Below are 23179 nucleotides of genomic sequence, written 5' to 3' on the forward strand. Positions count from 1 at the left end.
TTTCAGCTCATCAAGCATTCAGTAAAAACAAGCAAGTACCTTCAAATAGTGATCTTCATTTGTCACAACCCTCCCTCTGACCATTAGAGTATATACACAGATACATATGAACAGGAATCAAATCTACACTAATTCCTAGAGGGAAGGATCACAACCACCCAACTAATTTTTCTCCACTGTAGTAATCTGAACAGTCTCCTGCGCTTCAAAACCAACCCACAGACAGTTTATAGATTGCTTTGGAAAAGTCAGTAGTTATACCTCCACAACAGCTCTGGGATTCAAACAAAGAAAAGTAAGTATGAGCAGCCGAGAAAGTACATCTCCACCACTTTAGCAGAGAACTGGAAAACCTAAATGCAGTGTTTGCACTTGGAATGCTTCTTTATTTGCTTTGAATTGCATTGATCAGCTACCAGATGCTTTGGGTAGTCAGGTTACCAAGCTCCAGGCAGAGCTACTGAAACAGCCATGCTAATCCCATACTTAGTCATCAGAAGAGGTGTGATAAATACAAATTCTATAAATTCGATATATAATTCTGTAAAAATTCTTGAGACTCATTTCAATTGTGAAACAGGCCTTTTATGAGAAAACTACTATTTCCAAGATCAGTTTTAACATGCAACAAGAAGTTAGGGATATTCCTATATAAACAGTAACAGAAGAAAATCTAGAAATACTTACAAATTTAAACTGTGAAAGAATAGCTTGGGCTCATACAAATGTTTGCGTATATTTAAAGGGCAAGTACTTGAAGTTGAAATAATTGTATTTAAAACTAGAAACTGTCTCTAAAGCAAGAATATAACTATAAAATAACCACATAACAATGCTAATTGAGTATCATTTTTTGGCAGAGGCATGTCAAATGGCTGTTAGGAAGGCTGATCTTGACCCATATCCTCTCTCCTAGTTTATGTCTGGTATCAGTCACTGACAGTGCTCATTGTGATACTGACTGCGCAACAAGGCGAGATATGACCCATCTTATTTATCTCTGTCACAACTTGATCTCTATTCACCAGAAATGATGGAAGGCAACAATGTCTGAAGGATGCAGGCCCAGTGACACTGAACACATGGTCGACTACAACATTGTTCTGGATTTGCCTTGGTATGAAAAAAAGGCAGTCAAAAGGAAGCACATGTATATCAATTCATGTGGCAAAGACAGATAGTATAAAACAATGAAGATCACTAAACCATTCATTACATGTTAGCTCTGTGATCAGCAAGTAAGCACTAACTATTTAATTAGTCAACTAATTAGTGACAGGCAACATGGAAGGCTTCAGATGTTCTCAGACAAATGCAAAGATAAAAAGCCTAATTAAACAGCAAGCATTATGCTAACTATTGCCAAACAGGACAGATGTGCAGGATATTGTATAATACTGTGCTGCCAGATAACGGCAGTTGTAGCTGTTCTGTCAGAAACCATGTTTTAAAAATCTCTGCCATTTCTAAGCTAATCTTAGATACCTTTAACTCACAGAGGGAGAAACTGTCCTGAAGACAAAACCTCACAGATTTACTGCATTAGATTCTAATTCTACTTTATGAAAAAAGTTCAGAGTTTTGACAAAAACATACTTTAATCTATTTGGTTTTTAAATGTAGCAATTATTTTAATGCACCCACACGGAAAGGGAAATATATTTCACAACACTTTCATACAAAATATTGTGATCTTAGCCACTATTCATTTATTGCTATTTTGTGTAGCACATTATGTATATTTCCAACGTCCTCAGAGAATAAGTCATTGTTTACACCCGAGGTTGGATTAAGAAGGTTTTCAAAATCATGGATTAAAAAGGGTTTTCCCTATAATCAGAAGACAATAACGCTTTCCACAGCTATATGCAAAGAGGTGGATAAAAAGCTAATTGGTTCACTACACTGGAACCAATGACAAGATACTGCTGTGAGCAAGCTTTTTGCGTTCTTGCAGCCAAACTTCAATCACCTGCTGTCAGGGCATACTAGTTAGCATGCTGTTCCATGAATCATCCACCAGAATAAACTGAAAATGCTATTTTTAAAAAATTTTATGTTCTTCTGGCCTACTGCTGCTACAAAGACCATGATTCTTAAATTATCAAGGAAAACAAGAAGAAACAAACAAAAAAAACCCCAACCCTGCCCTCCTGGTAAACTAGTATTTATCAATGAGGTTATTTTCTAAAGCATCTCAGTACTTGGGAATAGGAAAACATTTAAATGCTGGGCTATAACTTACATTAATCAGGATATACATTTAGGGGAACACTGCTTTAACTGAGGACTATGCAACTCAGTATCCCCAATTCTAGCTGTTCACAGGTTTTTAAATAATTTAACTGCAGTTGATATTTCTCCTGCTGAACCTCACCTCCAAGAATTGGTAGTTATGGAACTCTGAACTGAACTCATTACTTCTTTTCTTGTATTCATAGGTACTGATAGTCTGTATTCATGAAAACAGATTTTACACTTGCAAATCATTTTCAGACACAATTTTCATTGAATATTTGCAGGTTGAATATTTAATACAGCTTTTTAATTTAGAAATTTAATATACACGTACTTGATTTCAGTGGGGATAACAAAAAGGGTAACTTTTAAAAAACTTCCTTTAGTCTTACATCAGACTCCTTTTTAGAGTCTTAATTCATGATAATTTGCCAATGTTAGTGGCTCACAGTACTGTAAGTGGGGGCGTGCGCATATTTACCAGAATGTCTGATAAAACTCTTTTCCTTGTGAATTTTTTTTTCCTCCAAGGCCAAGTCACTCAAGGGTAACTAAAATGAAATAAAACTTGCATTTTAGCTTAACCTCTTCTGGGAGTTTCTTTGACTTGATTCACTCCGATGCTGAAAGGGCTTTCTCCCCACATCCTACAACAAAGGGGAGGCAGGAGCGCCAGTCAGCACTAACGGTTTGGAGGGCAGAGAACAATAGAGGCTGAGACTCCGTGTTGCTGGGCTGAGCTGCTTTTTCACAAGGCGGGTATTTGTTCAGTTGCTCCTTCTCCTTTAGGACTGGACATCGCTCAGAGTTTGCACCGCTTTAATAAACCATCTGATGCTGCTGTACTTTATATAAGCCTTCTCTTAGTGCTAGAGAGTGACCTAAGTCCTGGCTTTGTGCAAGAGGAAGCATATAATTGCACTGCCCAGGAGGAGTCTCATGCAAGAATTGTGGGAATCACAATTCCTTCCCTGCTTGCCATGCTCCTGCAGGGAAGTTAATTACTGCAGCAATTTATGATGCAACTCACTGCCCCCCTTCCAAAGCGTCTCAGCTCTGCTACCCAGCTCGCTGCAGCTCCTCACATGTCTTGTCGGAGGCGCAGCCTCCAGGGCCGCTTTCGCACCTGTACCCACCAGCAGCCGGCTGCGCAGGAGAAGCGAGGCCAGGCTCAGGCTGTGTTACTGCCAGCACTGCTGCCGCCAGCACTCGCCTGTTCCTTGAATAAAAAATTCATATGCATCCTAAAGAAAAGTAGCACTGTAGCTGAAAACACATGCCTGCATGTGATCACACTCAGAGAAAAAAAAAAAATCAGCAGGAGATATTTATTTGAATGGTGAAACATGAATAATGAGATCACCTTCACTGACCTAGCGTTAGATTAAGCACCACGGATACAATTCTCCAGGGCTCAGAGTAGCGAGGCACTAGGAAGCTTTCCCTACTAGCAGGTCATTCCATACAGTCCTTTGCAGCATTTCCGCATTGCTTTCTGAAATAATGGGCACTGTTCTGGGTGTGCCAGTGCTCCGAGCTCTGCAACCATCTCCATTTCCAGAAACTCCAACAGCAAGGTAACGAGCCACAGCAAAGGACTGAAGCAGCATTCTATAAATTAACAGTTGACAGAACACACACACGCACCCCCTTTACAGCACAAAGCTCATTTTTGGTTCTGGTGGATAAGAAGGGGTGCCCATGGGTGCTCTGAGGCACCGCTTGAAGAGCAACAACACTGAACTTCCTCAGGAGTGCTCTGCCTTGGCGGACGTGCTGTGAAGTGTAGTGCCACTGCCCCAGCACAACAGGACTGAGAGCAGCCAGCCACAGCTCTCCAGTGAGGAGAGGTAGTTCTCATGATTATTTCTCTGTTCAGTGAAAAATATACTTCTTCAGTCTCAAAAAACTGAAAACACTTGTAAAATCTAGTTCTAATAATTGTTATGTAAGTGAATTACATTTGTGTTTCCATGGTGACTGATAATGTAAAATAATTAAGTATGAAGAATAATGAGGAGAAAACTACTTCCTCTTTTTAAGGATTAGGGGTTTACAAATTATTCAATCTAGCTATTTTTAGTGCATGTAACCTTTGCAAAAAATACTAGAAAATTATGAGTAAATTAAACTAAATAGTATTAAAATCACATTGATCAGGAGACTTTGCTGCTGATGGAAAATTTAAAAAATAGTATTTCTTAAATGTATACATATATTAATATAAATTCTGTGACATTTTTCACTAAGTGCTGACTGCTTGCTTTCTGCCTTCTCAGAGCAATACTCAATTTCTCTTAAGTGGGAGCACTCCATTTATGCAGCACTCTCTCCTGTGTACAAGAAGGACATGTTCTGCAAGAAGTCTTGGCTAGAATGTGGTTCAAACAAAACTTCTGGCTGAAAAGCCTTGGTTGAAATGTCTCAGTTGAGGATACCTGTAAATGACTGCCCCACAGATGTAATACTATCTGTATGTCCTGTTCACTACAGAAAGACTTTAGCTTCTGCCTGACAGACTTGGAGCACCAATACGCTTTGGTTTTCCCTCCCAGTGAGGGAAAATGAGTAGTAATAAACAGCACAGGATAAATAACAAGAAAGTGGCTAATAGCTCTGAAGCACATTTTAAACTGAATTTGGAGCGGAACTGAAAGCCTAAAAGGTGCTGAGAACAGAAGGATGAGAGGAAAATGAATTTACCCTAAGAGAGGATGCTCTACAGGAAGTCAGGAACTAAGAAAAAAGAGGAAGCAGGAGGATTTTTTCCTCACTGCTTCAGTAATATAACAACATCCATAAAGCTCTCCAACTTCTTCTCTGGCCATATTGATATTTTAATTTGTGATGTTGTTAATAGCTGTTGTAGAAATACAAACTCTTGACTTAACTAAAAAATAGGCAAACTTTTCAATTCTCCACCAACCATAAAAATGCCAGACTTCCTTAGCTTTTGTAATGAACATTTTGTTGTAACAACCACATGCGGAATTTGAATTTTATAGTCTTTCAAGAAATTTCTAATATATATGTTTAATCTATGGGGAAAACAATTGCATTCTCACATACAGAGTCTGAATTCCTAACTCCCTAAAACTGGTATGAAGCGGATACTGACACAGAATGTGCAAGCAGTGGGATATATCAGAGACAGGGCAGCCCTGTCCTAACTTTGGAAAGTGTAAAGCTGCAGAACTTGTCCACAAGTTTACTCTGGCGTACATAGTGGAAGGTATAAAAACTGTTGCATACATTTATTCCCCTTCTCAACGAGTTTATAGAGTTTATTTACTCTAGTTTGCATAACTCAAGATAAGCACAGCAATTTGATTCGCAGTTTTACTCCTGAAAAATTCTTTAGTGTATGCTGACGGCCTGTGCTCTTGGTGGGCCACCAGGCCACCAAGCAGGCCAAGACTGACGGAGAGTGGTGTCCTCTGCTAGACCTTTCCCGTACCTGCTCTAGGGTCTATGGCAAAAATGGCAGAAGAGCCAGAAATGACAATTTTTTGCTTCCTGAACAGTCCCAAACATCAAAAGCCTCAGAATCAAAGGTATCAAACAGGTGTTATCAGAATCAAAAGAATCACAGTGAGATTACAACTCAACAAGTTATGTCATACATTTCTGCACAGCTCTGAAAACACAGCATCACAAGGAGGTAAGAGAAGGGAGGGATTCAGACAGTGATTTGTAATCCCCCTGGGCACAACTAGCTTTAAAGATCAATACTGCTTCAATATCCTCCACCTATATTGCAATCAATAACCTCCACCTATAGTAGTTTTGTGTAAGAACAATGGTCAAAGAGATTTTAAGTGTGTGGAATTTTCATCTGCAGTGTGCCTTCACCTTGAGGATCTATGAGCAACTCTGTCAGCACTTTAGAGTTTCAGAGTCAGCCAGGATGCAAGCACCTATCTCTTCACATCCAAACACTCAGACCTTTAACATCTAATACTTAGATACAGACTCAAAACATGCTTCTAAATGGAAGAAGCAATCCCCTTCAAACAAAAGGTAACATATTCTTATCAGTAAAGGAAACCAAATTAAAAACTCACCAAAAAACGAGTGTTTCCAGAAAAGAGATTCCAACATCAGATGCACCAACCACCACAATTCTAGTGTTGATAGACGCTTTAGATTCCAGTACCAGCTTTCGATTTATGTGGTACAAAGAATATCTCATCTGTAAAAAATATGTAAAATGACATAGAAATGAATTAAAAGAACCAGCAAAAGTCTGCTAAGAATCATTAAGCCATTGGTAATGCATTACCTTGCATTCATAGAAAGCTTAATATGGCTCACTGACATGACTAATACTATGATTTTTCTGTGCACAGCACAATATAACACAGTAGATAAATGGTACTAAAATGTTGAAATATGTGCATGTTTAATAGGTTACAGAAAATTAGCAGAGCTTAATTGCCTGGCTTCTCCTGGAAAAGATGCTATGGAGTCCTTGTAAGAGAGGAGAAAACACCACCTCTTCTGTAATTTTCTACCATTTAGGTAACACTGGGGAACATATAGTTACACAATATTAAGGCCATTTTTCTACCTTCTAGAGCAGTTTTTACTCTTGCTGTTTTATTTAAGGAAATGGATTTACTTCTGTATCTTGAGTGGTTGCGTGTTTAATTGAAAACTCTCTTCCAAAATGATAGAATTAACTTTCTTTTTTCTTAAATACAGAACAGCTACACTGAAAGCTGGGCTGTCAAGTGAATAAACTAGTATCTCAATGCCACTGAGATCAACACTCCGAACAAAAATCTTACATAAAGTTTTTAATTACTAGTTTCTCAGTTTCCATTCTTCTTAATGCATACACTGCTTAAGAAAATAAACTCCATGGTTTGGGTTTTATTTAATTTGTGGCTCTAGGTCTCACTAATATGCAAGAAAGTGCCAAGACATAATATTGCATTTTATATTTTTTTTCTGCCCTGAACTACATTTACTTTTCAAATTCCTGGTGAGAGACAGGGAAATACTTTCCATGTTGCAGTACAACACAATTCACATTTTTCTTATTGTTTTGTGTTGTATACAGTCCCATTTCACAGAATGCATAATTGCAGGATCATAAACGCACTGAAAAGACAAATAGAAAATGGAGCTACTTTTATTATTTGTCAGACACTTCTATATATTTCTGCTGTGTCACTTAGGCAGGAAGCAATCTAAGACTTCTAACAAGTTTTCCTCTATTACGAATAGGAGACAGAGGGTTAATAAAATTAAGTCCTCTAAATTTCTCCTATGAAATTACAGTAGAAATATATTCTCTACATATTAGTTGACAGAGTAACTCAATATATGAAGAATAAGTATTTTATTTTAAAGCTATGGTAATGACATTGGCCTTCTTAAGAAGTACTTGGCACATTGAGATCCCCAAGAGATCTTTTATACCATGCCTTTGCAATGGTGGAGATCCACAGCTGAGATTTCAGCATAGCCTCACTACAGAAGGTGGAGAACTGGCTATGTAACACAGCAGAGTGCTGTCCTACACTTTTAAGGAAGGCTTATGGACCCATTACTTGCAAACTGTCATCACTGTATAACAAGTAATTTAAAAATGTGACAAAATTAAATGTCTTCTTTGGTCAGGCAACATTATTTTTTACTGCCAGATAAATGTTCTCTCAGTTGCAGTTCACCACAGTGCAATGATGACATCCAGTGGTGAGCCAGATTCATCTCAGGGACCGGACTTCACTAAGAAAATTCCAGAAGATATTTTTAAAAGTATACTAGCCCGAAGCAGCTACTTAATGGAAAAGTCAAAAGCGTGAAGCCTAGTACATGCCTGCCAATCTCACAGGCAACCCTTCACCAAGGGAAGACTTGACTCGCCAGGGCTAAGCCACAGGAGGACTGTAAGGCTCCCCAAACCAATGTTATAGAAGACATCTGGAAGTCTCTACAAACAAGCCTAACAGTGTACTCCAAAGCCAGTACTTTTTAACGTGTTTAAACACTTCTTACAGCAGGACTGACAATAAAAAAGAGCTTTGATCATAATGAAATATATCTGTATTCTTTTCACATTTCAGGAACCGAAAAAACCTTTTCTATTTCATTGAAAGTGTACATCACTGGAAGAGATTTTAAGAAATGAGAAGAACTGATGCCAGTTTTTAAAGGCATCCCACACTGCTTAAAATAAAACTTGGACTATGTTTTTTGTAACATACTAAACAGGTACACCCCAGCTACGATGCTTGACATTGTTCTGCAAGCGCTGACACTTGCAGACATCTCATGGTACCATAACAAATAGGTGCCGAGGTTACTGCGCTTAATGCCCTAATCTTGGTATTCAAATTCTTTGGGTTTGTAAACTCTGCAGACAAGAACCCTGCCAGGCTTTTTCTGCTGCACGTGGAGAGCTGCAACTTTCTAGAAAAGCAACACTTCTGGAAGAAAAATTAGTAGTGATGTTTTTGTTGAAATGTGGCCTTTAACAAAACTAATGAAATGGTAAAAAGAACACAAAGAGACGCTACTTGTAATGTACCTAATCAACCAAAATAACTAGACAGGAATGTCAGCACCTAACAGGATAAACCCAATAGACCTTACAGCAATGCCAAGTTCAAATATCTCCTTCTACTGCAGTGCTGTGTTGGTTTGGGTTTTTTTTAAATGTACTCCCAACAATGAAATACAAAGCAGTAATACAATTTCCTAGGGAAGAGTTGTATCTAATTTATGAAATGGTTTCTGTATCAATGATACAAAGGCAGCATATGAGTAGAATATAACTGGTTTTGTTCACCACACAATGGCCCCAACACCAGCAGCTGTCATGCTTCAGAAATCACCTTTCTAACAGCTAAGTACACTAAACGGCCCCAGGGAGTAAGGAATTAGGTGGATTGGTCCCATAATACCACCTTATTTTAACAAAATGTCAGGACAAATGACTACATATGTTCCCCAGAGGAGTAATCAGACATCATAATTGATAGGTCAATAGCAAACTCTAACTTGTTTATTCTGTATCCAATTTATTAAATAAAACAGCAATCATTAACTAATGTAAGGATGTAAGGCAAAAAGCAATAATCGCTATTGTTAGAAAAGGCATACATAGCTCAGAAAAAAATTATTTCCTTTGATTATCAAAAGATTATTTTCCCTCCTTTCCACTGTGGTACCTGACAGTCTCTGCCATTGCACTGCCTGTCATATTGCCTCCACCCAGGAGGGCAGAGGCCCCTCGATGCCTTCCATGCCGACTGCTGACAAAGGTGGCCCCTCTTGATTAAACCACCAGGGATATTTTTTCATGTGGACAGCCAGTGCCATCCACTTAGAGGCCTTCAAACTTTACCTCCATTAAAAATGCTCATGCATTTCTCAGCATGCTCCACTGAAAACACAAACCCTGCATGTAAATCATGTCTTTCACTTATGATCTCATAGCACAGCATGTGCCAGAGTAGGATTAATTTATAGCATTACAAATTCACACATTCTTCTACCCCAAGTAACCAGTGGAAAAAGATACATGAAATAATTATTTGGTTTTAGCAAATATGTTTGTATGCATTTTTCCTTTGCACTTTCAAACCACGTAAAGCATCATACATTCATTGTGCATGCCCGATCTCCCATGTGGATAGCCACTCAGTTTGCCTGTTGCCTGGAAATGTATTTGTTGTACATTTACTCAGCAATATACATTGGTGGCACAAACTCTGAGAGAGAATATTTTGTAGCTCTTTTTAGTTCTGTTTCTAAACATTGGATCCTGGGCAATTTGCAGGATTTCTAAAGATATTTATTGTAATTGTTCTACAACAGGTCTGATTTTATAGCAAATGTTACCTTCATTTAAACAAAAAAAAAAAAAAGGTAACCGAACACCCAAAAATTAAAAAATAAGTTGGGCAGAGGATTTCAACTTTGACAGAAAAGGAGCAGTGCTATGTTCTGAATTGGGTATTGGTACGTACATCCTAGTAACACATCAGCAGTGTGTCAGAGAGCTATTACACTCATTGCTGGAACTATTCATGCAAAGATTCCGTAATGCAACAGAATTTAGACTTGATTTTATTACACACTAAGGACTTGGGCTTTATCCAGCTAAACACACTTAAGTGCCTGCTAAATTTTAAGTATGTTAAAATGCCCCTGAATTCAGAAGAGCTGCTCAAGGTACTACAAGATAAACATGGGACTCTCTCATTTCTTATGTACTCAGCAACTTCATAGATCCCTCATTACTACAGGAAGTAACAGGGAACCTCCCCGAGGGACCCTCACAGCCCCATCTTGGGGGATTCTACACCTCCCTGTAATGCTTTTGTTTCAATTTAGCATTTGTTACTGAGAAATCTGAGTGATAGTTACTGCTGTACAGAATCTACATAATTTGAACTCTGTTACTGTAAAAACAATCAGGAGTAGTAAAAATTATTAACAAGACTGCTCCTAGATTAGTGCTGAGGTCAGCGATAATGGCAGACAAACAAGAAGGTGAACAAACAGAGCTATTTTAATTTCAAGCTCCATTTGAATCACAAGGGGAAAAAAGAAAAAAAAATAAATCAATATTTACCAAGGAGATATGAACAAAAATTATTAGAAAATGCATGCTTTTTCAGCCTGCATTTTTTTTTTCTAAATAGTAGCTACATTCCGAAAAGTTTCATTAGGAATGTCTGTAAACATGTTTTCAAAAGCTGTTTTCAAGCATTTACAGATTTACCCAAGCACCAGAAACAGAAGGGAAAAGAAATACATCTGTGATTAAGACTACGGCCTTAATAATTTTGTTTTGTCAAAGGAACCCTTCTTTAATAACTGTTGCTCTATAAAACCAGTTTGCATAGATAATACCTAGCCTTTATATAATATTTTTCATCCATAGACCACAAAGACCTTTATGAATTAAGACAGTATTATACCAGTCTTCATAAGGCTAAACACTGATCTTCAGTTTCTGGAAAAACAGTCTCTATATTCATGACCAATCCTATGCCAATCCCTATGACACCCTATGAAATCAGGGATTTCCTGTGAAACTCCAAAAAGCACCAAAGGAAAACAGAGCATGGACACATATGTTTCCTTGCAGAACCACTGTTACCATGGTAAGAAACTGCTCTTTTTTTGTTTTAGCATTAACATTTGGATTCCCAGCCCAAAGAGGGCTGAACAGTTCACACTTGCATAAAGATCTCATGATTGTTTGCTGCCCAGCTTAAAAGGACAAATAGCTAAAATCTAAATGGTGCCATTTTCAGAGAGTTCAGTTCTCCCCCGTCTTTCAGGAGAAGGAAGTGACACACAGAAACTTGATCAAAGCCACTCAAGCTGGCAAGGGGGGTAAAGCACATGGCTGTCTCTCAGAGTTAGTTTCCCCAGATTTTAAGATAAAGAAATTTGCTTTAAGGAGACCAATTCTCATTGTTAAAAAAGTCACTAAACCTCTGACGGCAGTCATTGCTTCACAGCTCATCTTTGTCTGTTGTTTATCCCACAAGGTATTCTCAGAGAGGGCAAAAGCAGGTAGCAAATGGAAACTTTTTTTTCTGGCCAAGATTCAAATAAATTTACAAAAATGTATCAACATCTAAGGACCTCGGCCGGAAATAAGTTCCAGCTGTTACCTAGCTGGATTCCCAACATAAATGTGGAAGGAAATACAATAGAGGTTGAGCTGGATGGTTTTCAATGCTATATGACAAATTTACATAAGCCATCACAGGCCTATTACACTTGACATCAAGAAGTTAGACTGATTTACTCTCAGAGACAATCTGGCTGTGCCCAATGGCACAACAGCAAAACTGGAGTTTGCAATAACTATACAGTGTCTATCAATGCAATGCCAAAAGGTTGTCCCACTGTCCTGGTCTTCAGAAGTCCTTGCAAAGGGCTGACCCTCATAAGCTCCAAGTCTATACATCAGAGAAACACGGTCAGTCACTAGGTACAGGAGTCCTATCAGAAGACTTCGACTGTGCACTGTTTGCACAGAAACCACCAACCGAGGAAAAAAAATTAGCAGTTTGCATTAGTCTCGGGAATAGCAACTGGAACAGATACTGAGCCAATCTGTAGAGGCAGATAAACCAATATGCACACTGCTCACCAGCAATGTTAGCTGATCCCAAAGACTCACTGCATATGTTACCAGTAATCACTCAGCCATCTGACTAGAAGAATGACCAATGTCTCCACCTTGCATACAAACCCAGCATCTGCAAAGGGTTCACTGTGCTGACAGCAGCCAAGCAGACAGTACTTCCATTTGAAAGCATTTCCCCACCTGCGGAAATGCGACTGAATGCACAGTTACCCATTCGAACGGTGGACTGAATCCCTCCAAGCTGGTGACCACGTGCATGGCCACAGAACCCTGCCTGGCAGCACTGCCTGGATCCCTGCCACCACCAAGGTGCCGCTGAGATCGACTGCTCAGGGGGCACCATCCTACACCAAACTGCTCCCGGGGAGCACGACATGGGCAGGCAGGCGATGCCAGGCTGCTGCAGACCCAGGCTGGCCAAGGAGGACAGGACTGGCACTGAGCCCTCGCCACCTGTGCTGCTTTGTGCCAGTCCACGTGGAGACAGGTCTGCTCGAGAGGCAGAAGTGCTTTAGGAAAGCTGCCACAGAAACCATTCTACTGGGGTACCTCTCCGGCACTCTTAGTGGTTCTGGCAGTTGCAGTGAGGACCAGCAGCATCCTAGGGTACATTTTTGCACTGTGGTCCATGATGTTGGTGATTATCCAGCAATAAGACTCTGCAGCACAGGGGCTGGGAAGTTCAAGGAAGCAAACGTCCACTTGCGCTTTCCCTGCAGGGCCTGTGTGCTTCCTGGTGGGGGTAAGAGCAGGTCTACCCTCACTACACAGCTCTGCTTCTCCACATAGCCACAGCAGAGTGCCAGCTCCTGTCCATGACATACTTTCTCCCAGAGAATGCCATTCATCCCTGACAGATTAACAGTCTTTTTGCCTCCTTGGCAAGGAAGAATAGCCATAGTTTCCATGTTTCTACAATTTAGTGTATTAGTTTCTCCAGGCAAAACTGCAGGAAAGCCAAACGTTCTTTAGATTTGCTTGCTGGTGACTGTACCAACAATTCAACAGGTGGCAAGTGCCCTGGAATCTGGGTACCCAGGAGCTCCTGCCTCACTACACTCTTGAAACAGCAACACTGGAAAAGGATTGCAACCCATACCTTTAAAGCAGACAGATGCTAAAGGGTGAAGAATTCATTTAACAGCCTATTAAGACTGCCATAAGAAGGTAAATAAATAACATGAAAAAAAATGCCAAGTAATTCTGAAGTTGAAACTACCAAAACTAATGGTATATACTAACCACATAATTTATACAATTCATTTTTGTAACTCTCACCTTTAAACAGGTTATTTGAATAAATTTCTAAGACATCTGAACATTATTTGAATAGCCAACCTAGCCTTCACTGTTAGTCATGCAGTCTTGATGTGTGAGCATATCCTTTACCATGCACTTCCAGAAGACAGACAGAGCACGTCTCAAGTCCGGGTCCAGCCAGTGGGTGCCTGCAGCTTGGTCCCTGTCACTAGTCTGTGCCAAAATCAGTGTCATGGCGTTCTGGTCTCCTGCACAGAGAAGGCTGGGGCTTGGAGGATCAAAAGGGCCTACAAATGCTTCCCAAGTGTCAGGGCTGACAAAGAATTCTTTAAATACTGCTTTTAGTGGCATAATTATTAAAACGCTATTAAGTCATTCCAACTAAGTAGACTCCAAGCCACATAATTTCAAAATCAAAGCTCATTCCTTGCTGACAATTTCACAAGAGAAGTTGGGATCTAACAGTCTGAACCCAAAGCCATTAAAAATTAATGGAAAACCACTAGTTTAATAATAGGCTCTGAATGTAAATGGATATAGAAAACACTTTCCTGCACTAGGGCCAGGGTCTGAGCAGCCAGACAAAGACCATTATTAACTTAAACAATGTCTCCTTAACTTCTTGGATTTATTTTACAAAGTTCTTGTGCCATCAGAGTACACATTAATTATATCACCTTCATGTAGAAAAAACAAAATATAATAAAATTAAGAATTACCTATAAACATCAAAATTATATGTAAATGGAAATAATGCTGGCATTTCCAGGCATTATTTTCTTCCACAATGAATGAAAGGATTTCCTTAAGCTTTCATTTTAAGCAAGTCCTGCTTCATCTATGTGGTCCAGCTCCAAAAGACACTTTGAAAAAACCTGGACATCCCTGATGAGACTAAACTGGAAGAATCTCTCAATGCTCGCTGGCTCAGGAAGCTTTCCCTCTGAAGATTTCTCTTGAGAGAAGATACCACCACAATTCACCACAACTACCCCAATATCCAAATCAAAACAGGATTCTGTATGCTCTGGAAAGGGAGAGAAAACATCTCTGACCACTGTACCTACTCTGCATACAGACTCATGGCAACTGAGGTTAGCATTTTCTAAATGCACTGAGTTAACTGAAAAATGTAAGAGATGTATAAAATCAAAAGCTTTAAAAAATGAAATGTAAAAAAAAAAAAATCACATTTCATATTAAACATAATGAACACAAGGTAACTAAAAGTACAAGGATAAAAGAGGAGATTGATTTGCAGCTTACTACAGAGTCATATTTTAGTGACAGCAGCTGTAGTACTCCATTTTGTAATAGTGAACATTACCTTTCTGTGGAAAAAATATCTGTGCCCTCCTTACAAGCTGGAATTATGCTACTTCCAAAGTCAAGCTACAAAACGCTTTGAAAAGGCTTTAAAACAAGTCTGACCTGTTTTTAAGCAGAAATTACTATTTCAGTTTGCTGCAAATGTCATTAACACCTGTATAGTACTGACATCATGCTTTCAAAATAAAGATAGGTCATCTTACTTTTAATTTCACACATGCACATAAGTGGTAAACATTCAGAGCATTCCTGTTAATGATGCCATCTGGTGCCTCCCATAATTGTGTGATATTCAGCCTTCCAAACAAGATGTAATGGCAGCAACACACAAAACCCACTGACATTTACAGTAAGGAAATTTATTATCAGCCATCAGTTCAGAATGACTGTGTTTGCATGACTACTAGTGCTATAAAATCATCACCTTTACCAACCAAGTGGAGGTACTATAAATAATGGATTCTAACCCATGCATATACTACAAAAGCATTAAAAATTCATTACTCAAGCACAATAGCATCTTAAGCAACAGTTACTTCTTTAAAAATTAATACTCCTTTCCTGGTTAAGTGAAAACTATACACACCAAGCCTTAAGACCAATGTGTTCATATACAAATTATAACACATAGGAATGCTTCTGTTTTAACTTTGATATAGGAATCCTGATGTTTAGAAAGCAGGGAATTCTCTTGTCCATCATACATAGGCTGTCTTTGCTATATTTATTCTCTTTATCTTAGCAGAGGCTTAATGATTAAAAAAAAAAAATCCATCAAAACCCCTTTGCATTTTAGCCACCTTCAGTACATTCCAGTGCCTCAACTGAATTCATACAGAACTGAAACTGAGCCAAAATGAAATCTCCTATTACTACACATTTTCTACAAAGTCAGAATACACTTTTGTAGAAGGCAGATAGCTATAAAGTAAAATAACACCAACAGCTTTTCTTAACCACTTTTAGTAATTCAGTGCACTTTCAACTTTTATTACGGAGTACAGTTGGACATAAGGCATCTACAGAAGCATGGCTGGTTCTGTGGTAATACATACAGATCACAATGGGGAACGGATACTGCCCAGTAACTGCAGCTCTGTAAGTGGCACTGAGAGGTGTTCTTACGCACATCTGCAGTTCAGGTGGGCATGCACTCCAAAGCAAAGGCTCTGTTGCTTTATAGTACTTGTATCTGTACCTGTCCACCTGCTTGACATTTCCCCTTGAATGCAGAAGGTGAAAAACCTTGCTCTCTCAGTTTCTCTTTACCTGTTCAGTTAGAAGCAAAAAGCTTTGCTTATTCAGAACAGATTGCTCTGTTGTACACAGTGTCTCCTCCCATGTTTTAAAATCTCCTTATTTTAACTCCTTGTTTTTAATTATCTTTTAAATGCAACTGAGCTAAAATTTTCTAGCTGCACTCTCTGGACTAACTGGGACTTATAGTCATGTGTTGCAAATGTCCCATCCTTTTCCTCAGCTTTCCTCCACCTTGACAGCAAGGTTTTAACTATCAGTATATCAATTCTGAGCCCCTTCTACCCCTCTTCTCTGATGGGTCAGGTTAATGGGTTATGCTCAGTCTGGGCTGTTGATCCAAAACATTCAAGATCCTGTTCAATTTTTTTCATTAAGAAGGACTGAGGAAGGTATAGTCAGATGTGTTCCAACTATACAGACACTACCATATAAGTGTGAAGACAGGGCAACTTAAAATTAGCTGGCCTAAACATAAGTAGAAGATACATAGAATAAAACGCCTCAAGAGTTTGTTGGGGGAGATACCGTTACCTAGAGAAGAGGTTGAAACAGAAACACTCATACATGTTTTATTTTCCTTTTTAAACAAGCTGTCCCAAAAACAAAAGTTTCTGTCAAGCTTGTGAAATTATTTTAGATTTTTTTTCAGTTTTACCTAATAGCTACATTTTTTTAGAAGCCATGAAAACATACTAGACATATTCATTCTGTTTTAAAGTCTGGCAACTTTATAATGAACATAAAAAGAGCTCATTTAATACAGAATAGTCCAGGATAGTACTTACACTTGCAACTCATTTGAGTATCTTCTGACATACAAAGAATATGCATGAACATACACTTTGACAGAACAAGTTATAAGATTACTCTAAAAACAATGATGTAGTGTTGAAAAACTAAGATTACTCTAAAAACAATGATGTAGTGTTGAAAAACATAAGCCTTAAGTATTTTCTTCCTTTTTTTTTTTTTTAAATTTTAAACTGCTTTCAGGCCATTTATTCATAGCATTTGCCATAAGCATCAGCATGGAATCAAGTAAACACACAAAAATACATGTATCCTGGCACTGAAAACAATTATGTTATCAGTGCTTTGTATTCCAATATCTTCCTGAATCTTAAATTAACATTTACCATTTCTTCTGTGGTTAAGCTTCCATTTTTCTCAGGCTACAAACAGGAGGACAAGTTTTCAGCCTTTTCTCATGTTCTGGCCCCAAATGGTTTATGTGGTAGGGCAGAACTACACAGCAACAATCTAAAAATATGGACAATAGGTCTGCTTTCCTTATCTTCTCGTTTTTGAAAAAAAAAAAACAACAAAAACAAAAAAACAACAGAACCCTTTTTGCAAAAAAAGACCTTTCTAGATGGTCAGAGAGTCAGTACACACCACTGATAATGTGACAGTGAAAGCTCCATGACTGCTTTGAGGGCAAAAGAGGACACTGAAAGTTTTGCTCAAAATGGTAAAGGAAAAATCCTCTTTTGAAGAAAAAAGGCTAGTGCTATTAATAAAACTAACTCAGTATGTAGGAGTTAAGCAGACTTTACCATTCTAGGGGCAATAGTTCAATTCACATAACCTGTAAAGCAGTGCAAGTATGAAGGAGCAGAAGCATACCATCTCCCACAGCTGATGCCACTGCTAAGAACAAAACGTGGCACATTTTCATGCACTGCATTACTGAATTCCATGTACATGAGGTCTTTTCTTCAGATTCAAAACAGCATTTATCCTGATAAGTTCCTCTGTGTGCTTTTCAGTGAGGTAAACCAACTTTCAACTAACTCGCTTGAGGAAAATTTATAATCTCCGATAGCACATTAAAGGACGTAACATGAAAGTTATTTTTGGTTGGAGGGTTGGGGGTTTTTTTAAATAAAGGCCTGATGAGAAAGCACACTGTTTAATCACACAGAAATGAAATCATGGCCACTGAATGAGTACAGTACTTAACTGCTGTACAGGCATTCTTCCCCGAATCATTTCCTGGACATCTATCAGCCATCCTGGCAATACTCAACTCTTGGACAAGTTTAAAGTCACTAGCTCAAAGAACACAAAGCTGGGCTGAGCCTCTGACTCCAGCTTTTTGCCTGACCCTCACTACTTCTTTGTCCTGATTTAAAACATTTCCTATAATGTATCTGTAGCATCACTTAAGTACAAAATTAACTGAGAAAGTGTTGGGTTGGGTTGTTTTTTTCCCAAATAAATTTATATAACACTGTATGGGCTTCCGCAATGCTTTAATAACTGTTCTGTCTTCTTTTTATGAGCTATAGCAGAAAAAACAATTCTGAACTGTGAAATACAACCTGACAGCTTGAATGAAGCCATGAAATAAATAAAAAAAAATACCCCAAACTCAATAGCATGAATAATAATGAAAGGGCAGAAACAAGAAAAACAATTCAACAGATGTGTGACATTTTTGTTCTTCATTGTGGATCAGTTATTCTTGTTAATTATATCACCTATTCTTCCCTTTTATTGATAATTACATGAAGCAGATGGATAACAGAATGTTCCCAGATGGTGAGAAACCAAACAAGTTTATAAATTGTTTATTTATGAAGAAATCATTAAAAATTATTTAATTATCTATAGTTTTCTACTCCACCAATAATTACATGCACCGTAAAGGCCAGCAGCACTTTACAAGATGTTTAGTATTGTGTTGTAACCAACTATTTAATGTAACATGACTGAAATGACTGACAGATGTGCAAAACGCAATAATAATCTAATCTGTTTTAACACTGTGGGAATTAAGATTTTGAATCTTTGGATCTCCTGCCAATTGGCGCTTCAATACTGGTTACTGATTCAGAATACAAAAATCAGAGATTTCCTTTTGATTTGGAACAGCTGTAGAAAGTGTTTGATCTAATGAGCAGACAGGAGCTTTTTCAGGTCTGTGTCCTGAAACCCTAGAGCATGGCAGATGTATGGCCTGATGCAATTTTGAGCTAATATGTGGAACCTCTGATATGCTTGCTGCAGAGGCACACGCTGAACAGGCATCCCAAAGTCTGGGCACCTCCAGGACTAGATGCAAATAAGATCGTTAGCATCTGTGTCGTTCCAGAGGGCTGCAGTGGGAGACAGGGGACTTTAATGCCTCCCCCTCTGTGCCTTCTCTGTCAATCCTGACCTGATTTATCCAGATCACTTCAGTAGAGCAATGGGAGATAGTTTTGTGGGAACAGACACAGAAAACCAGCAACAAAATGTATTTGCCATCTCAAAGAGTGGGTAAAAACTTACTCTGTCATTACTGTTACAGAAAGATACTACTATGTTCGTAAGAATTTGCAGCCCTTAAGGAAATGGAGAGCCACTGCTTGGGAAGGGACAGGTCTTCTAATGCTGAGATGAAGCAGCACAGAGTTGTGGTTTAAGAGAGTGGAAAAAAACTTGTGGTTGCCTTAAAACCCATGCAAAGCTTTAATAAAAAGGCTGGGCAACAGAGAGGAGGAACAGGCAGAGTTCCTAAACTCTCTATTTCTTCAGAGTCATAGTCGTTTTAACAATGAGCAAAGAGGCAACACAAACAAAAAGCCTGGCTGAAACTAGAAACAATACTGAACCAAAGAAAATATCACAAGGATAGGGAGAGAACAGAGTGGCTGGAAAACTGCAGTTAAATAGTCATTAGGTAATGGTAAGTTGTGTTTTTATGTGATAAATTTCTGGATTTTAGGAGTAAATCTCTTTATCTTACATCTAGCTCACCCATAAAGACTACAGGAATAAGGACCTATGCTTTCCTAGACACCACCAAATACAAGTCATGCTGGATTTACAGTAACACTGCCTGCTAGAAACAGGAGTGAGCAGCCCAGGAATCCACGGCGAGGTGGCACATGGCATTTCCCCATTTTTGTTTTTTCCAGACACTGCAGTAGAATAGAGAGATTTGACAGAGGGACAATGAGAACAAGTTACCACAGACTTAATTTCTGGTGCTCATCTGTCTGTAACAACTGATCCAGACCTGCAGGAAAACCACCTCTCCAGCACAGCCAAGATCCATCTGGACTGGCAACGCATGGGAATTAGCTGAGGGCAAAGCTTTTCTGATTTAGATTGCTGGTTTCACTTCTGGCTTTGGAAGAAGGAAACAGGAAAGAGTCCTTGTGGATCTTGGTCGAGTTATCTGTACTGGGTCAATATTTATGAGTGAATCTCTTCATGCTCACAAGCAGGTTGGAATGTATTAAAGAGATACGCAAACTGATTGAGCCCCAGGGCTCCCAGTGTGCCACTAATGGCCTACAGAGATATATATGCACAAATCAAGAGCTGTGCTTAGACACTGAATGGCTGTGCTGCTGAGCCCCAAGCTGTTACTGGTGAAAAATAAATTTTGCAGCAAGAAAAGGAGAGACATAGCTCAAAAAAGGTTGGAACAAGAGGAAGGCAGCTGAAAAAACAGTAGATGAGAAGCAGATGTTGATGGCTAGATATCAAGGGGCATCCTGTGGGTATCAATGCAAGAATTTCATTACAATTATCTTCACCATAAGCGACAGATACTCAAGCAATTAATTAGGACAGGCAGTCAAATGAAAATTTTACATTTGTGAAATGGACTTGCATTTACAATTTTTATATTGTAGTTTATGTGAAAAAATCCTGCCATCATTGCAGAGCTATCTAAAACAAGAATTACAATAATTCATCCTCCAGCTTTCAGAAACAAAGCGGGCATGGGTTAATGTCAGAAAGAAATGCTTTCTAATATGAGGAGGCAAAGCCCCCTCAGCTAAAACAAGCTTGGTGACCTAGAATAGAGAAGTGTGATAAAGGAATGAGCAGTGGTCTCAACTGCTTGGAATCCCTGCTTGCCCAAAGCTTTTAAGATCCTGCAAGATCCTGCCCCTATCTTGTTTAGAAACACCATAAAAAAGGTGATAGCAGATATTTTCTCCTTAGTGCTATCCAGGTGCTTGCCTCAGACAACTTCTCACCAATTTCTGCTTGAGCCTCTTTGTCTGTCTTTCACTCTTCTCCCCCTCTTCTCCACATTTTCCTTAGGACGTTGTTTTTACATTTCCATTTTACCTCACTTCCTAGCATCTTCTATGACAGAAACGTGTCTCACCTTGTCTCACAGTATTTTTTAAGGTGACAGTTTTCAGCCTTTCCATTTTGCAGAGTTGTCACATTTAAGTCCTTGGTGGGATATTTTGCTCTTTGCAACACAGATTATGTCTTTTTGTTTACAGAGCAGCTGAGCAGGCCTTTTGATTGCTACAATAAGGTAGAAGTATAATAATATAGTGCCTACTGAAATTTGATTATATTAATTTTATAAAATACACATCATTTTATTTGCAACTTAGCTGCAGGATTTTGCAGGGATGTGCAAGATTATTGATGGAGATTGATCTTCCTTTCTGAAACATTAGAGAGAGGGTAAATGCCTTATGCCTGGCTACTACCACAGCTAACAAATCATCCAAGATCCAAAAGCAGCACCAGCTTCCTATTTTTATGAGTACACTCAGTCTCCTATGGTAGGTCTCTCAAGTTATAGCTTTCCCAGAGTATGGTGGACAAAGGTCATTTCATTCACTCAACAGAAGAGTCACTTTAGCTTTATATGGTTTCAGATTCTTCGTATTTCAGAAAACTACAGGCAGCAGTAGCGGACTAGCTTTATCCTCAAGTTACCACCTAGGGATCAACCCCAGATGTCAGTTTTCATAGAACGCAGTCTGTCAAAAATATATAATTAATGCTGGTGCATACTGCATGGATACTTATACAATGGCTAGCCTTTTTTTTTTTTTTTTTCTCTCCAGCAAAACTTTGTTAGTGAAAATCTGGCATATTTTATTAAACAGAAATTCATTAAACTTTCAAGATTTCAAACAATTATCTCACTGCCTGCAACTCAGAATTTCTCAGGAAGAACCTGGGAACAGAGCAGATTTGCAAATCTCTCAAACATAGAAAATCACAGACTTGCTATCTCCAACAAAAATGCTAAGAAGAGCTCTTTTAGTAAGAGAGCAACAGTTAATTTTAAAGATAAAATAGGAAGTAGTTTAAAGAAAAGCATTAGATAGTTTATTCTGCAGAGAAGAGGAAGGCAGGGATGTGCATGTTGAGGGCTGTTCAACAAAGCCAAACTCAGACCAATGGCCTCTGCCATGTTCTGGATTTTGCTTTGCCAACTGCTGCCTAATTAACAGTTTTGGATGCCAAAAATTACTAACTGTGAAAAGGACAGCGCTAAAAATATTATATGGGAGGCCATCTCAGCCAACTAGAAGTTAGTAGATAGATGTAAAGCTCCCTAATGATGTTTCTTTAGGAAATTACAGCTACCTGCTGAGAGTGTTCATCAGTAATGGAGTTTTTGCTAATATTTCAGCTTTGCTAGTTACTTTTATGAGGAATCATCTTCACATCAAATTTTAGCTACTTTAAAATGTAAGACAGAATAAGGCGTAAGTTATTTAACAAAGAAATTTTAAGAGACTTTTAGTTTAGAACCTCCAGACTGAACAAGTGCTACGCAAATAAGATTGTTTTCACTACCCAAAAAGGGTAGTGAAAACAATCTTTTCCTTTGGTGTTAAATCATTCCTGATGTTTTGAAGGGTCCTTTGAGGGTATCTTATGCATGGAAGAAACCCAAGTTTGGGACTGAAAAATAAAATTTACTTAAGCAATTTCTACAGAAATAGTCAGAAGCATGACAATGTCTTTTTTCCACTTGCAGAGCATAATACCTAAATAAACTTACCAGGAAGATGGCTAAGCAGTAAGTCAGAGCATTTAAAACGTGTTGGGAGTTTGAAAGTAACATCATGAAAAAACACCGTTAAAAATGTAGGCATTTAATATGTAAACGTTATAGTTCAGTGATTGCTGTTATGCGTTTGAAATTCAAGCTTAGAAGCAGCGATGGTCATGCAGAAGCAAAGCTGGGATTGTAAGGGT

General features: G+C 38.6%; 1 protein-coding gene across 1 annotated transcript in view; it reads right to left on the reverse strand.

Annotated features, from left to right (window-relative positions):
- CFAP61 (cilia and flagella associated protein 61) overlaps positions 1-23179 on the reverse strand; it is a 118803-nt gene that overhangs the window by 57606 nt on the left and 38018 nt on the right. The window contains exon 17 of the mRNA XM_074896560.1: positions 6303-6430. Coding sequence (XP_074752661.1) covers positions 6303-6430 — 128 coding nt within the window. The remainder of the gene's footprint in view (positions 1-6302; positions 6431-23179) is intronic.

This window comes from Athene noctua, chromosome 1, assembly GCF_965140245.1.
Source record: "Athene noctua chromosome 1, bAthNoc1.hap1.1, whole genome shotgun sequence".
Lineage (NCBI taxonomy): Eukaryota > Metazoa > Chordata > Aves > Strigiformes > Strigidae > Athene > Athene noctua.